General features: G+C 41.1%; 1 protein-coding gene across 1 annotated transcript in view; it reads right to left on the reverse strand.

Moving 5' to 3' along the window:
* Nucleotides 1–3,760, reverse strand: part of CENPE (centromere protein E) — a 3,008,010-nt gene extending 3,004,250 nt beyond the window's left edge. Inside the window, exon 1 of the mRNA XM_044063442.1 lies at nt 3,644–3,760. Within this exon, the coding sequence (XP_043919377.1) occupies nt 3,644–3,699 (56 nt within the window). The 5' untranslated portion in view covers nt 3,700–3,760. The remainder of the gene's footprint in view (nt 1–3,643) is intronic.
* Nucleotides 3,761–15,072: the final 11,312 nt, after the last annotated feature.

A 15,072-nucleotide genomic window follows, 5' to 3' on the forward strand; every position in this document is an offset into this window, starting at 1 on the left:
TGGCTCTGGCACCAGTTATCCGTTTCTATGAGACCTTTTTGAAGGATGCTTGTGTCCGCTGGAGAATCAATTATGGCTCCCAGTTTGCAGTCATCTGCGAACTTGGTCAGCCACAATCCTCCTATGTTAGCTTGCACCTCAGAAAAATAAATGTCGAACAAGAGAGGTCCCAGGACCGAGCCCTGTGGGACGCCACTTGTGACTGGTTTAGAGTCTGACATGGCTCCAGCAATTCTAACCTTGTGGGTTCTGTCCTTGAGCCAGTTTGCAACCCATCTTATGACATAGGGGTTTACATTTAAGCTGATGAGCTTGTCTATGATGCCCGAGTGGGGTATTGTGTCAAAGGCTTTTGCAAGGTCAAGGTAGGCTGTGTGAACTGCCTTACCCTCATCAATGGCCTTGGTGACCGTTTCAAAGAAGTCGGCCAGGTTCAAAAGGCAGGCTCTGCCCTTGACAAAGCCGAATTGGGTAGGATCCAATGTCTGTAGGTCCCCAATGTCTTTGTTTAGGAGTTCCATAATGATCCTCTCCATAGCTTTGCAGACCAGGCTCGTCAAGCTTATGGGGCGGTAATTTCTAGGGTCCGTAGAGGCACCTCCTTTGTGGAGTGGGACCACTGTTGCTGTGCGCCATTCTTTGGGTACATATCCTGTAGTAAGGCCAAGATTAAACAGCAGCCTTATGTGCGGGTTTAGTTCTTCTTGGAGTTCATGCATCACGCAACCTGGGACACCGTCTGGTCCCATTGATGCTGTGTTTTTAGCTTTGGAGAGGGCGGCTCTCACCTGGGCATAAGAGATGTCAGGGAGGCAACACTCTGCTGGGATAGATATTTGTCCTTTTGGGGGGGGGGGGGGGGGGGTTGCACTGAACCTGTCTGCCAGTATGTTGGCAATATCTGTGGGTTCAGTGTATTTTTTGTCATTGTGGACTAATTCTGAGCATATCTGGGAGTTTCCACCCAGGTTTCTAACATAACTAAAGAAGGCCTTGTGATTGTCTTTAGTGTCTTGTGCAATTTTTCTCTCAAAGTTGGCCTTGGATGATTTTATGAGTGTTCATAGTTTTTTGCTAGTACTGATCAGACATACCTTCCTTTTAGGGATTTTGCTCTATCATGTAGTAGCTTCCTCTTTCTGTTGTATAGTTTTATTAATGCCTGGGGTCCAGCAGACAGGACGCCTGCCTTTGGGGGAATGGGTCTTGGTTTTATTTGGGATTGCATGATCCATGCATTCTTGAAGGTGTCCATAGAATGCGTTTATATAGAATTCAGCGGAGTGGGCTGTGGTTTCAACTGGCCCTGGGCCCTTGAAGGATACCACTTCAGTCTTAAGAAGTGTGAAGTCAGCTTTTGAGAAATTCTTCACTGTGGTCTTCTGTGCTGGGGGTGGGGGTGTGATGTGGATTTCCATTGAGATTAATTTATGGTCTGATCTCACCAATGAGGGGTATACTTCCGGTGTGGAGCATTGTGTCCCCATGTTTGTGATGATCAAGTCTAATATGTTATCCCCTCTTGTGGGAGTGGTGACTAGTTGTTCCATAGCATTTGAGTTTATGAATTCTAAGAACCTTTGGGCTAGGGTGTTGGGGCTTGAGTAATGCTCCCAGTCTATGTTTGGGTAGTTGAAGTCTCCTAATATGATGGTGTTTGGAGAGACATTCATATTCTCCAGTGTCTTTAGGAAGGCTGAGTGGGGTTCCTGAGTTTGAGAGGGTGGTCTGTAGCATACTACAAACTGTAGAGCAGTTTTGCCTACGGTTAGTTGCACATGGATGGTCTTCGATGCTTCGTGCATTGCCACTAACCTGGAGGTGTGGGTATCTTTGACGAATATCTTTTGCGGTTCAGTCCAAGTTTTGGGGCCGAAAAGCATGATATGATGTATAACCTGGTAGTGCTGGGGTGCTCTCGGGAGCCTTGAACCAGGTTTCTGTCACTGCACAGACATCGATGCTCTCCATACTGAGGAGGGCTTTGAGAGCATGCATCTTGAGGTTTGGACTTCTGGTGTTGAGCAGCATTACCCATAGTTTTTTTCCACTTGTGTTATCTAGGGAGGTGGGTTTGTCTTTTGAGCCTTGCCTAAAAAAGGCACTATGGGGGTGGCAAGAGCCTTTGCCAATATCCAGAAGCCCAGGGGTGACAGGTGCAAGCCATCCCTTGCAAAGCAGCGTTGCTTGTCAAGCATGCCATCCCAAGCAGACAGACATTGGATCCCCCTAGAATAACACCAGTAATTAAGCCAATTGTTAAAACTAATAATTTTGTCTTTGTACTGTGGCATCATTCTTGCTGAGGGTAAGATGCTGCTCAAGGTCAGGGTCATACCGGCCTGGGCTACATAATCAGAGAGCTCCTCTAAGTCTCTTTTCATGTAGTCCAGGGGAGGTACTTCTCAGGTCGTTCACACCAGCATGGACAATGACAGAGTCATATTTGTACTTGTAAAGGGCACCTCTCTCTAAGGAAATCACACAGACACACACATTCCCCCACACACACTCAGCAATTGCAGGATTCAAACCCCCTACCTATGTTATGATACTAGTAAAGTACACATTAACACGATGCGCTATATGCTTTACTATAAATTAGTACCAGGTTAAGTCTCCTTGCAAGCCATTTCAAGCCCAGCCAATTACCCAACGTGAGAATTAAAACCTGCACCTTGTACTGATAAGATGAATACCTTAACCACTATGTCATATTTAGTTCTTACAAATTCTAATCACGTTCTTAATCATATCTAGCATCCTGCACTGCATTTATTTTGCCCATTCAAACCTTGGCAAATACTTCACAATATAATCACAATCTAGCACAGTATTTAACTGAATTCCACAGTATGCATTTGGATTACAGCTTTGGTATCTTCAGCTACTCACATTACAACACATTTTAAATACCAGTTTTCACTGTGATCACAGTTTAACTCTGCAATAAATTTATAACGCTCAACTGAAATAAAGTCAAATCCAGACATATGCAGGGACAATCTGTGTCACATTCTTAAAAGCTAGTACTATTAACGTGAGATGATGACAGAATAAATATGTATGAATGTACGTTTTATGAAATGCGCCTGTAATTTTTTGACATTATTTACTTGATTATAATTCACCGCCTCTTCTATAAAGGTCACCAGCTTATGCTCAAGAAAGACAGCTAAAATTAGTCAAAATCTCAGAACAATAAATGACAGTTGAAAGATATGCCGGAACTTACTGGTGCATAGATGACTATTGATCTAAGAAGCTTAGCGATACAGCCCCACAGCAGTTTTTAACACGTATGTTTTGCATACAAATAACCCAAACGTGGGCCGCAACAAGAATGTGTGAAGAAGACATTTATGTGCCAATAAGCTTGCCACAGTGACCCATCAAACCATTCCTAAAATTAACATCACACTTGCTAAGCCATCCTTTTTAACTCTTTACGCAGAAGAGTATATAACTGCCACAAGTCATCAACTCCAATTTACACATATACATCAACATTATCAATAACTTTTAAGTAACAGTTTGGGGCAAACCCACTAATGAACCGCGCTCGCAGCACTAACCCTGCAAAGTAACATTATTTTTTGCACAGGAAAAGACAGCTGAATAACAATTACTCGTTACTACATACCGCTGAATAAGTGGGCGAACTCGCACACACACTTTCACTGCACTTTCTTCGGCCATGCTTCGTTAAAATATATAAATATAAATACAGTAAGTGAACTCCCCACAGTTCCACTTTACAAACTCGTCGCGCTATAACTGAACTTAAAATTCTTGCTGTTCTCATTGGTTGTCGACAAGAGGCAATACCATTGTGTAACCATAGGCTAGCGAAACTTGTTCAGTTGTTCCCTGGTAGTTGAAATAGCAAAAGTAGTTAAAAGTAGCAGAATAACAATTTACAATTGAAATGATTATAGCAAAAACAGTTGTGATGTGCTTAAGCGTGACTTGTGCAGGTAATAAAAATCATTGCATATAACTTAAAGCACGCCGGCATTATTTGGTTAACCCTGCTTACGTAAACATATGGGAAGTGGGTGGAACTATCAGCAATATCATCATCATGTTTTTTTTTGAGTGTTTTTGAGGGTAACTTTTGTGGTCGCTCTTCTGTAACAGTGTAGTGTATTCCATGGTGTTGGTTACTCCCTGCAATCAGGTGTAGTTTACGTGTGTATACTTAAAGTAAAATAATCAATACGAGTTATGTCTACGGCAAAACAAAGCCCCCAAAATAGGGACAAGTTTTCAAATATTGTGGGTATGAACTTGGAAGCATTCATTAGCGGACCTGAGTTCCGCTGTGGCGACCCCTAACCGGGAAAAGCCGAAAAAAAGCTGGTATGAACTTAGAAAGCTGATAAAATAACATGATTTGTGTTAGCGTGCATTTTCTAAAGGATTTGAAGTCTAAAACTCAAATGCATGTCGTTATTTGGCGACCCCAATCCTCGGTGATTTGCAAGGAAACCACACATTTTATGAGAAACAGATGGAAAGTATGAAAACCTGGACATTACTGTATTACGAGGAACATTCCTCTTTTGGGGTTGTTAAAAAAGGTTTCTGGTCCAGGAAGTTCCGCGTTGAATGGGTCTGTCACGCATTCATTGTTAGGATCTTTTTAAGCTAATAATCTATGGTAAACAGAACTGTATAATTAATTCGTTAAAATATATTTATTTACTTACTGATACTTGTTTCCCGGGAAATTTTGACTGGGTCACAAAAATTCATTTTCGAAGGAGGCACGGGGGAAACACCTCCGTTTAACATATGCAATTAAAAAAATCAAACACATTATATTAGAAATAATTGAAAATTATTCATTTAAAATGTTACAAAGAGAATAACGAGGAAAAACCAAAGTTCAACACTATGTACAATTCTGGGAAACTTAACCATTCTGTGAGCTTCCATGTTGAAGGTGGTAAACTGAATTGCAAGTGTTCCACATTTTGCCCATTTGTTCCACATTATGAGAGGTAGTGGTATGCATTTTGGAGATGGAAAGTACATCTAACACTTCCAACTACTACTTCCCCCCACAACCAGAATCTCTTCTCATTTACACCTGTGTCAACTTCTTACATTAAATTTCTTCTTCTAAAACTTGTCATTTTCTCCCTTTACCGATAACCTACCTCCAATACTCCTCAAACCTGCTGCTGAATCTATAGCCTATCCCATATCCATTCTCATTAACAGATGAAGCTACAGTTCCTGCTATATGGAAATCCTTCATTACTATCCCACTACATAAGGGTGGCAACTCTACTGATCCATCTAACTATCGTCCCATTGCTATTCTTTCTCCCCTCTCTAAGATACTCGAGAAATGCATTCACTCACAACTTCTCAACCACCTCCTCCAACACAACTGTCTCTCTCCCACACAGCATGGGTTCTGTCCCTACCACAGCACATCCACCGCCCTCCTATTTTTCACTCATACCATAGCCAAAGCCCTAGATTACAATCAACTGATATCCTTCCTCTTCCTTGATCTTTCCAAAGTCTTCGGTACAGTCTCTCACTCTATCCTCCTAACTAAGCTATGTAACCTCAACCTATCTACTACCTCCCTTACCTGGTTCTCCAGCTATCTCTCTAGTAGGCAGCAGTCTGTCAAATGGCTCTCCTCCTGCTCTCCTTGTATATCTGTTCTAACTAGTATTCCACAAGGCTCAAACTTGGGTCCCCTTCTATTTAACATCTTTACAAATGAGCTCTTCACTTCTTGCAGACAATCTTCTTTTATACATTATGCAGACGACTCTACACTCATCTCCATCTCCAGTAGTATTACTGGCCTTCACACCCTTACTCAAAAATCCTTTCTATCCACAGAAAAATGGTTATCTGACAATCTTTTTATCCTTAACCCCAAGAAGACCAAGCTCTTGCTCTTTCTCCCCCGCTCACTTTCAAACCATAAGTCTAAATTTACTATAACATTCTCCAAAAACACTATCATAAAACCTGAACCACACACAAAACTGTTAGACGTCATTATTGATGATGAACTCAAATTCAACTTACACTTACTGCAAGGAATAAAAAAAACACACCAGAAACTTGGCCTGCTTTATCGCAACAAAAGATTTCTTACTCCGAATGCTAGACTCTCCCTAGCACAGTCCTTCCTCCTTCCCACACTACTCTACGCAGCCCCAATACTAACCAATATACAAGCTACTACCTTGAGCAAACTGCAACAAACTTGCCACAAAATTGAGAGTCACTGCCTTGCCCTGAACTCATTACAATGACTCAAATTCCCTCAACTACTGCTACTTTCTCAATTTCAAGTTATACACTCCATTCTATATAGACCTTCTTCCTGTCCAGCTCTTGCTGCTTTTTTATCTACCTACTCCCCTTGTAGAACCCTCCACACCTCTAACCAGAGACTTCTGAATGTAGATCATCCAAAGAAGAACATAGGCAAACTACTATACTATTGCTCAGTAGCCCAAGCTTGGAACAAAAGTCCTCTACACATACACTCCATCATACACCCTGCACACTTTAAAAAGGAACTCAAACTTTACCTTCTCAACACCAAATCTTGTCCCTGCTTAGAACCTACCCAATTCCTCTTTATCTAATGGTGCTTCTTTACTCAGTTTCTGTAAGCAAATATACCTTCCTAGGAAGCCTAGGCAAAAAATCTGATTACTTGTATATAACTTGTTTGTACACATGTCGAAAAGTTTATCTATTTATTTCATTGTGATTTTTTCTTGGGGTAAACTAAATATGTTTGCTTATGTTCAAATTTGTACTAACGTTTTGGGAGTGTCACTTGGTATTGCTACTTGCTATTTGTTACTATGTAATCTTTAATTTTTTAATGTAAGCTTTTATCCTCCAGTCTCCACTGAAAACGGGCCTTTGGCCCAGCTAGACCAACCCGGTTAACAAATGTCAATAAATAAATAAGGTTCAGAGGTATGGAAAGGTCCACTTATAGCTGTAAATATTCAATGCTCAGCTGGCATCACGTCATGCATAAAAAATATTTTTAAAGGGGGGATTCATACTCGCAGTCGATTGCATGCATATGTGTGTTGTAGAGTTTGATTTAGAAAATTATACTTATAGCTCCAACCTTCCATCTCCAAAATGAGGAACAGTATCGTTCATTATGTAAAACAAACAGATTAAATGTGGAACTCTTATTTTCTTTCCTTCTCTCTCTCTCTCTTTGTTTACCAGGAAAGTCTGAATTGGTAATACCCATTTTCAGCAGAGACCCGGGGAGAAAAGCTCCCTTTGCTTTCATTGCACTATAGTAAGTTCCAGTTAAACACAGAATAGTTACATTTTTATTTACATTGATACAGAAACAGAAGTTACATTTATATATTCTAAGATTTTACAGAGGTAAAAGTTACTAAAGAGAGGGATGGCTGTGGTGGTGCAGTGGTTAGTGCCGTCACTTCACAGCAAGAGGTTCTCAGGTTTGATTCTCGGCTGGAGCACCTTCTGTGCAGAGTCTGCATGTCCTCCCTGTGGTCAAGTGAGTTTTAAAGACATGCAGGTAGGTGTGTGTGTGTTTCTGCATGTGCCTTCTGTGAAGATTGGGCACCAGGCTGGCAACGTGACACAGTAAAAACTCCACTGCCAATCAGTCTACGGATCGATGATCCGCTGTGGCGACCCCTTACAGGAGAAGCTGAAAGATATCACCTTGCTTGCTTGGAAGTTACTAAAGAGAAAAGCCCACATGCAAATTAGTGAATTATACCAGCAGCAGATATGTATAAAAATTGTTTCTTCAGTGAGAGATTGAGAGTATTCTGTTTAAATAGAGTATTTGGAGAGTGTCATATGTTGAACACAGTTGCAACCTTGAGATGAGCATGTGCAGAACCAGGATTGGTTAAGATGTTGTTTAAAACTATTGAGTTTGTCAGGGAGTTTTATTTGTGTGGGGGATGCTATTCCAGAGTTTAGCAATGTCATGGGAGTAGAGCAAATCTCCTGCAACACTATCTGACTTATTTGTAAGTAATAAGAATTCGTTACTAGAGCAGAGATTCCTTGCTGGACAGTAGGTTAGTAATAAGTTATGTAATGCAGGGCATTTTTCTGGATGATGAATGAGTTTGTGTGGTGTAGTTAGTTGTGAAAATGTTAGGCAGTTGTGTAATTCAAGCCAGTTTAATTGCTGTAAGCTTGGTGGCAAATTTAGCTATTTTATTGTAAAAGGAGACAAGTTTATTTCTTTGAGTATCATTTTAAGATTGTTAAGATAGGAGCGGCATATAAGAGCATTGGCAATAAGAAGGTGGTGGCTAGAGTTTTATTTGCAGTATCTGCTAAAGAATCCATTGATCCTATAAAGGGAGTCTAGTTTTGGCTGAGTAGATTTAATGGTGGGCAGTATATGCGGGTCATATTTGAGATAGTAATCTATTGTAATGCCTAGAAGTTTACTGTGAGTTACAGTTCCAGTGACAGTATTATTTGCTGACTTTATGGTAAAACAATTCTTTTGAGTTTGGCAACATTTTAAGGTAAAATGCATTAACTTAGTTTTCTTGGGGTTGAGTAGGAGGTTTCATTCTTTGAAACAGGTTTCTACAGAGGAGAAAGTTTTATGGGTTAATGTCTTGGAGCTTATTTATTGTTGAGGCCGCTCATATTAATGTTGAGTCGTCTGCATACTGAACTAAATTAGCATGGCGAGTGGAAGTCATTAATAAATACATTAAATAGGAGAGGACCCAGGATAGAGCCCTGAGGGACACCTGGTTGAAAGGTTTGTTGCCATTTAATGGCTTGCTGCCATTCAAATAAGTAACTAAGAAACCACAACAAGAAGCACAGTAGACTCCCTCTTATCCTATCTCCTTTTAACCAGCCTTCAAATTTCTGCTGTAGCCATAGCAACAGACAGTAGAGAAAAATACACCTCTGCCTCCTCTGGGCACTTCAGAACATCTCAGCTTATGGTTTTAATCTTAAAATGTTAAAATATTGAAGCAAAAATGAAATCATGCTGCAAGTTTGTTTTTGACCTATAAATGCTTTAGGATTTTCTGACCTGTAAATGCTATTTTGTATGCTTTTTCTGATTAACCAGCCATTCATTTATCCAGCCTAAGGTCCGGTCCCAATGAGACTGGATAAGAGGGAGTCTAATGTACTGTGAAAGTCCTATTGTAGAGAATCAAACAAGCAGTTGCTGGTGTGAGACAGTATCAAATGCCTTAGACAAGTCCAAGAACATGGTGGACACAAGCAGAACATTGTTTCTGTGTTGGTTTATTGTATTGGTAAAATGTAGTAGAGTAGTAGTGGTGCTGTGCTGGGGTCTAAAGCTATGTTATGTTTCTGAGAGCAGGTTATTTGAGGTTAGGTATTGCATCAGCTATATATGGATGCATTTCTCTAATATTGGAGAGGGGGGAGAGAATTGCTATTGATCTGTAGTTATTAAACTCTGTAGATGTGCCACCTTTGAGCAGGTGGTATGATATAGGATTTTTTCCACAGTGATGGGACGTATTTATCTGCTGTGAACCTATTAATTAGTATGAACAGAGAGGGAAGTATATGACTTCTGCGGCCATTTTAATTAGTCTGATGGTAGTTGCTGTACATCTTCAGAAGTAGTTTTTAGTTTAAGAGTCAACTTCCTTACGAGTGAGGTAGGTACTGGACTAAAACTGAAAAACTGTAGGTGGTTTTGTTTGGACAGAGGTAGAGTGAGTGGGGCATATGTTTTACTGTCTAACAGAGATAATATTGATTGTATAAAGTAGGAATTAAACTGTGTGGTGATGACAGAGTTTGTATATTGTCTGTTTTTGGAAAGGGACTGGTGGTCTTGCTAGGGTAGAGTAGTTTATTTAGTGATGACCAAAAAAGTTTTGGGTTATTTTTATGTTGGTCTTGTAGGCTGGTATAGTATGTTTGCTTATCCTGTTTGTCATGGAGTTTTGCAAGGTTTGTAAGATGTCTGAATTGCTGGGAGGCATTTTGTGTGCCATCTTTATACCAGTTTTTCCAGGCTTTATCTCTTTTTGTCATGATTTGTTTTTTGTTGTTTCTTTTGTCAGTCATTGTGCGGGGGTTGGACTTTACTCTTTTAATATGTACTGGTGCTAGATTACTTAAGGTCTGTAAGAATATGGTATTAAAGTGCACTAGTGGCATTTTTTAACACCTTTGTTGAATTAACACTTGTGACATAGGTAAATTTACATTTGTATAAAAATAATTAAACTGTAGTAACAAGTTCACATTTACAAACATTAAACTTCACACATATTGCTATATATCATATAATCTAAGCAACATTACATAAATTATTCAATGCCTACCCTTTTTTTAAACAAGAAACATCTTTATTAAGCCATCGTTACTACATAGGCATCATACGTTTATATAAATGAAAACAAACCTCACCAACACAATCCTAGTTGCAAGCATTTTACATCACAAACTATATTGACAAACTCCCAGTTGTAAATGTTATACATCACTTATAATCTACCCAGTCATTTTCAGGCAAACATTACTTAGCTCATTTAAGTACTGTCTTTTTTAAACCTAATTCCTCACGTGTGTATTGTTCCCACAATTCCCATTTTTTTCTTATGTAGTTTGCTTCTACCTTTTTAAAGATCTCTTTTACAGTTGTTTTATCTCTGTTACTATATTCACTACTTTTAGTACAGTTGATTTAGATTTTTATTTCTATTTTCTAGTAATTGCTTTTTTGGCAGACACCATAATTAGACACAGCAAGGCTTTATATCTAGGCAATTCCAATTCTGTATCATAGCTCAGAGAAGTCATCTTAGGTTCATAGGTTCATACTAGGCTATCTGCCCTAGGGCATTTATAAGCCTAGCCAGAATGTGTTTGGCTTTCACCAACCATTTTAAATTTATTTTGCTATGCCCTTTTTCGAGGTTAGTATACTGTGCCTCTGTCTAACAGTGACACAGAAGTGATACCCGGGGTAAACCTACGATCTCCCATCCACTCATCAAGATTCCTCTTGAAGAGAGTCAATGAGGGACTCTGCCTAACCTGGACTGGGATTTTATTCCAGAGTGAAGGGAGCCTCTGGGTTATGAATCTGTCCCTCCAGCATGTCCTATTTATTTCAGTGCTGAGGTTCAAGTCTCTCGAACACGTAGCTCGATGGGATTTGGATTTTCTGAGGTGCAGCATGTCCATTAATTCCAGGTTGGACATGGCTTTATACGTCAGGCACAGATCACCTCTGAACAGGCGGTATGCCACTGAGTAGAGCTGGAGTTTCTTTAACCGGGCAGCATATGGCATCTGTTTGAGCCCTTTGATCCTCTTGGTGAGGTACTTTTGGGGTCTTTCCAGTTGCTGCAGGTGTCTGGTAAGGTACATCCCAAAAGGGGCATTGTACTGAATTATGGGCCTGATGAGGGATGAGTAAAGAGGCACAATGACGTCCCCTGATCTAGATGTGAATCCCTTCATGATTAGGTGGGCTATATAAAATGTTTTTCTAACCACTTTGGCCACGTGGTTGTCAAATGAGAGATTGCTCTCAACTTGGGTCCCCAGGTCCCTAATTACTTCTTCTGTACTTAATGGATTACCACCTATGTGGTAATTTGTGGGCACTTTGTTTTTGCCAAAGGGGATGACTATACACTTTTTGGCATTTAGCTTGAGGCCATGGCTCTGGCACCAGTTGTCTGTTTCTATGAGGCCCTTTTGGAGGATGCTTGTGTCAACTGGAGAGTCGATTATGGCCCCCAGTTTGCAGTCATCTGCGAACTTGGTCAGCCACAGTCCTTCCGTGTTGGCCTGTACCTCCGAGAAATATATACCGAACAGGAGAGGTCCCTGGACTGAGCCTTGTGGGACACCACTTGTAACTGGTTTGGAGTCTGACATGGCTCCAGCAATTCTAACCATGTGGGTTCTGTCCTTGAGCCAGTTTGCAATCCATCTAGTGACATAGGGGTTTATATTTAAGCTGGTGAGCTTATCTATAATGCCCGAGTGGGGTATTGTATCGAAGGCTTTTGCGAGGTCCAGGTAGGCTGTGTGGACCACCTTCCCCTCATCAATGGCCTTGGTGACTGTTCCAAAGAAATCAACCAGGTTTAAGAGGCAGGATCTGCCCTTAACAAAGCCGAACTGGGTAGGATCCAGTGTTTGTAGGTCCCCAATATCTTTATTTATGAGGTCCATGATGATCCTTTCCATAGCTTTGCAGACCAAGCTAGTCAGGCTTATGGGGCGATAGTTTTCAATATCCGTTGAGGCACCACCTTTATGGAGAGGGACCACTGTTGCTGTACGCCACTCTTTGGGCACATATCCTGTAGTAAGGCTGAGATTGAATAGTAGTTTTATGTTTGGGTTTAGCTCTTCTTGGAGTTCATGTAGGACGCAGCCCGGGACACCATCTGGTCCCATTGATGCTGTGTTTTTTTGCTTTGGAGAGGGCGGCTCTTACCTGAGCATCTGAGATGTCAGGGGGGCAGCACTCTGCTGGGATAGATATTTGCCCTTTTGGTGGGGAGGGGGGGGAGTTTGCGCTGAACCTGTCAGCTAGGATGTTGGCAATGTCTGTGGGTTCGGTGTATTTTTTGTCATTTTGGACTAATTCTGAGCATATCTGGGAATTACCACCCAGGTTCCTAACATAACTAAAGAAAGCCTTGTGATTATCCTTAGTGTCCTGTGCAATTTTTCTCTTGAAGCTGGCCTTAGACAATTTTATGTGTGCCCGTAGTTTTTTGCTAATACTGATCAGTGATGCCTTCCCTTTTTGGGATTTTGCTCTATCATTTAGTAGCTTCCTCCTTCTATTGTATAGTTTGTTTATGGCTGGGGTCCACCAGACAGGACGTCTGCCTGTGGAGGATTGGGTCTTGGTTTTATTTGGGATCGCATGATCCATGCATTCCTGAAGGTGTTCATAGAATGCGTTTATAAAGGATTCTGTGGTCTGGGCAGATTTTCCACAGGCCCGGGGCTTTGAAGGATTCCACCTCAGTTTTGAGGAGTGTGAAATTTGCTTTAGAGAAGTTTTTCACTGTGGTTTTCTGGGCAGGGGTGGGGTCGGGATGTGAATATCCAGTGAGATTAGTTTATGGTCTGATCTTACCAGTGAGGGATACACTTCTGGTCTGGAGCATAGAGTCCCCATGTTGGTGATGATCAGGTCCAGTATGTTTTCCCCTCTTGTGGGAGTGGTAACAAGTTGTTCCATAGCATTTGAGTTTATAAATTCTAGGAACCTTTGGGCTAGGGTGTTGGAGCTAGAGTAATGCTCCCAGTCTATGTTTGGGTAGTTGAAGTCGCCCAATATAATGGTGTTTGGAGAGACCTTCATATTTTCCAGTGTTCTCAGGAAGGCCGAGTGGGGTTCCTGGGTTTGGGAGGGTGGTCTGTAGCAGGCTATAAACTGGAAGGCAGTTTTACCCACTGTTAGTTGCACATGGATAGTCTCTGATGCTTTGTGCTTTGCCACCAACCTGGAGGTGTGGGTATCTTTGATGAATATCGATACTCCCCCTCCTTTTGTGGTTCGTTCCAAGTTTTGGGGCCGAAAAGCATGGTATGAGGTATAACCTGGTAGTGCTGGGGTGCTCTCGGGAGCCCTGAACCAGGTTTCTGTTACTGCACAGATATCGATGTTCTCCATGCTAAAGAGAGTTTCGAGTGCGTGCATCTTGAGGCTTAGACTTCTGGCGTTGAGTAGCATTACTCTTATTTTCTTATCCCTTGTGATACCTATGGAGGTGGGTTTGTCTTTTGAGTCTTGCCTAAAAAAGGCACTATGGGGGTAGCAAGAGCCTTTTGTTGAAATTGATCATCTTGTCTTCATATTGTGGTATCATTCTTGGTGAGGGTAAAATGCTACTCAAGGTCAGGGTCATACCGGCCTGGGCTACATGCTCAGAGAGCTCCTTTATGTCTCTTTTCATGTAGTCCAGGGGGGTACATCTCAGGTCATTCACACCAGCATGGACAATGACTGAGTCATATTTGTACTTGCCTTGGAGTGACCTGAGTACTTGTGTTATGTTGCGGATCCTAGCGCCCGACAGGCTGCTCACCATGACCCTCTCCTTGTTCCTCTTCACACCAGTCTGCCCACCCAGCATTTTTGACAGTGCATCCTGCAGGGAATCCTTAAAGTCTGCAAACTCACCATATTCCCAGAAAATATTTTCCCAATTACTTATTTCTTCCCTGTCACCTCCAACATTTGCTGTCTACCTGAGGAAAAATTGTCTGGAGTCTACTTGAGGTATAAAAATATCTATGTAAATATTTCCAAGCAAAAATCCTAAATCTTCTAGATTTTGTTGCCTACTTGGGAGACATACATATATCCTCCCATTGTTTCTTTGTGAATTGCTTATCCAGTCTCTCTTCCCAGTCCTTTCTAACCTCCGATTGATTCTTACAGTTATCATGCAATAGTCTACATGCTCTTCTAATTATTCCTTTTTTAATGGCAGCTTCTGTTCTATATTCTACTAATAACTCTACCAGTGTTTGTCTTTCATTTAGGACACCCCTATTTCTTTCTGTTTGCCTTTACTCTGATATCAATCCTTGTTAGGGATGGCAATCACTAACATGCAGTCCAAATAAATTCTTAGTGTCTTTCCATTCTATCATCATTGCCTCTCTAGTCATTTGCTCTCAATACCTTGGTTCCTTTGACAGTTTTCTCCAATAAACTCCATCCCTCTCTTGCCTATTGCTTATATCCCAAATTGCAGTCATCCCTATTGGCAAAATTTCCTTTCTCCATTTCCGTGTTGGTGTAGTTCTTAGGATACTTTCTTCTACATAATGGATATAATATTCTGTGTGATTATTGTTATTCTCCTTAAAGGCCTGCATCCAAAATTGTAGTCTCTCCTTGTTTCTTGAGCCCCCCCCCCCCCATTTCAACATCATCCCTTTCCACTTTGAATTATAGTTTTCTGCAGGTGGTATGTATAAGAGCCTTAACAGTGTAGCTCTGAAATACCCCTTCAAATTGGGTAATCCCAATCTGCCCTGTTCTTCTGG

Source organism: Protopterus annectens, chromosome 2.part1 (genome assembly GCF_019279795.1).
Source record: "Protopterus annectens isolate FY-2018-M chromosome 2.part1, PAN1.0, whole genome shotgun sequence".
Lineage (NCBI taxonomy): Eukaryota > Metazoa > Chordata > Ceratodontiformes > Protopteridae > Protopterus > Protopterus annectens.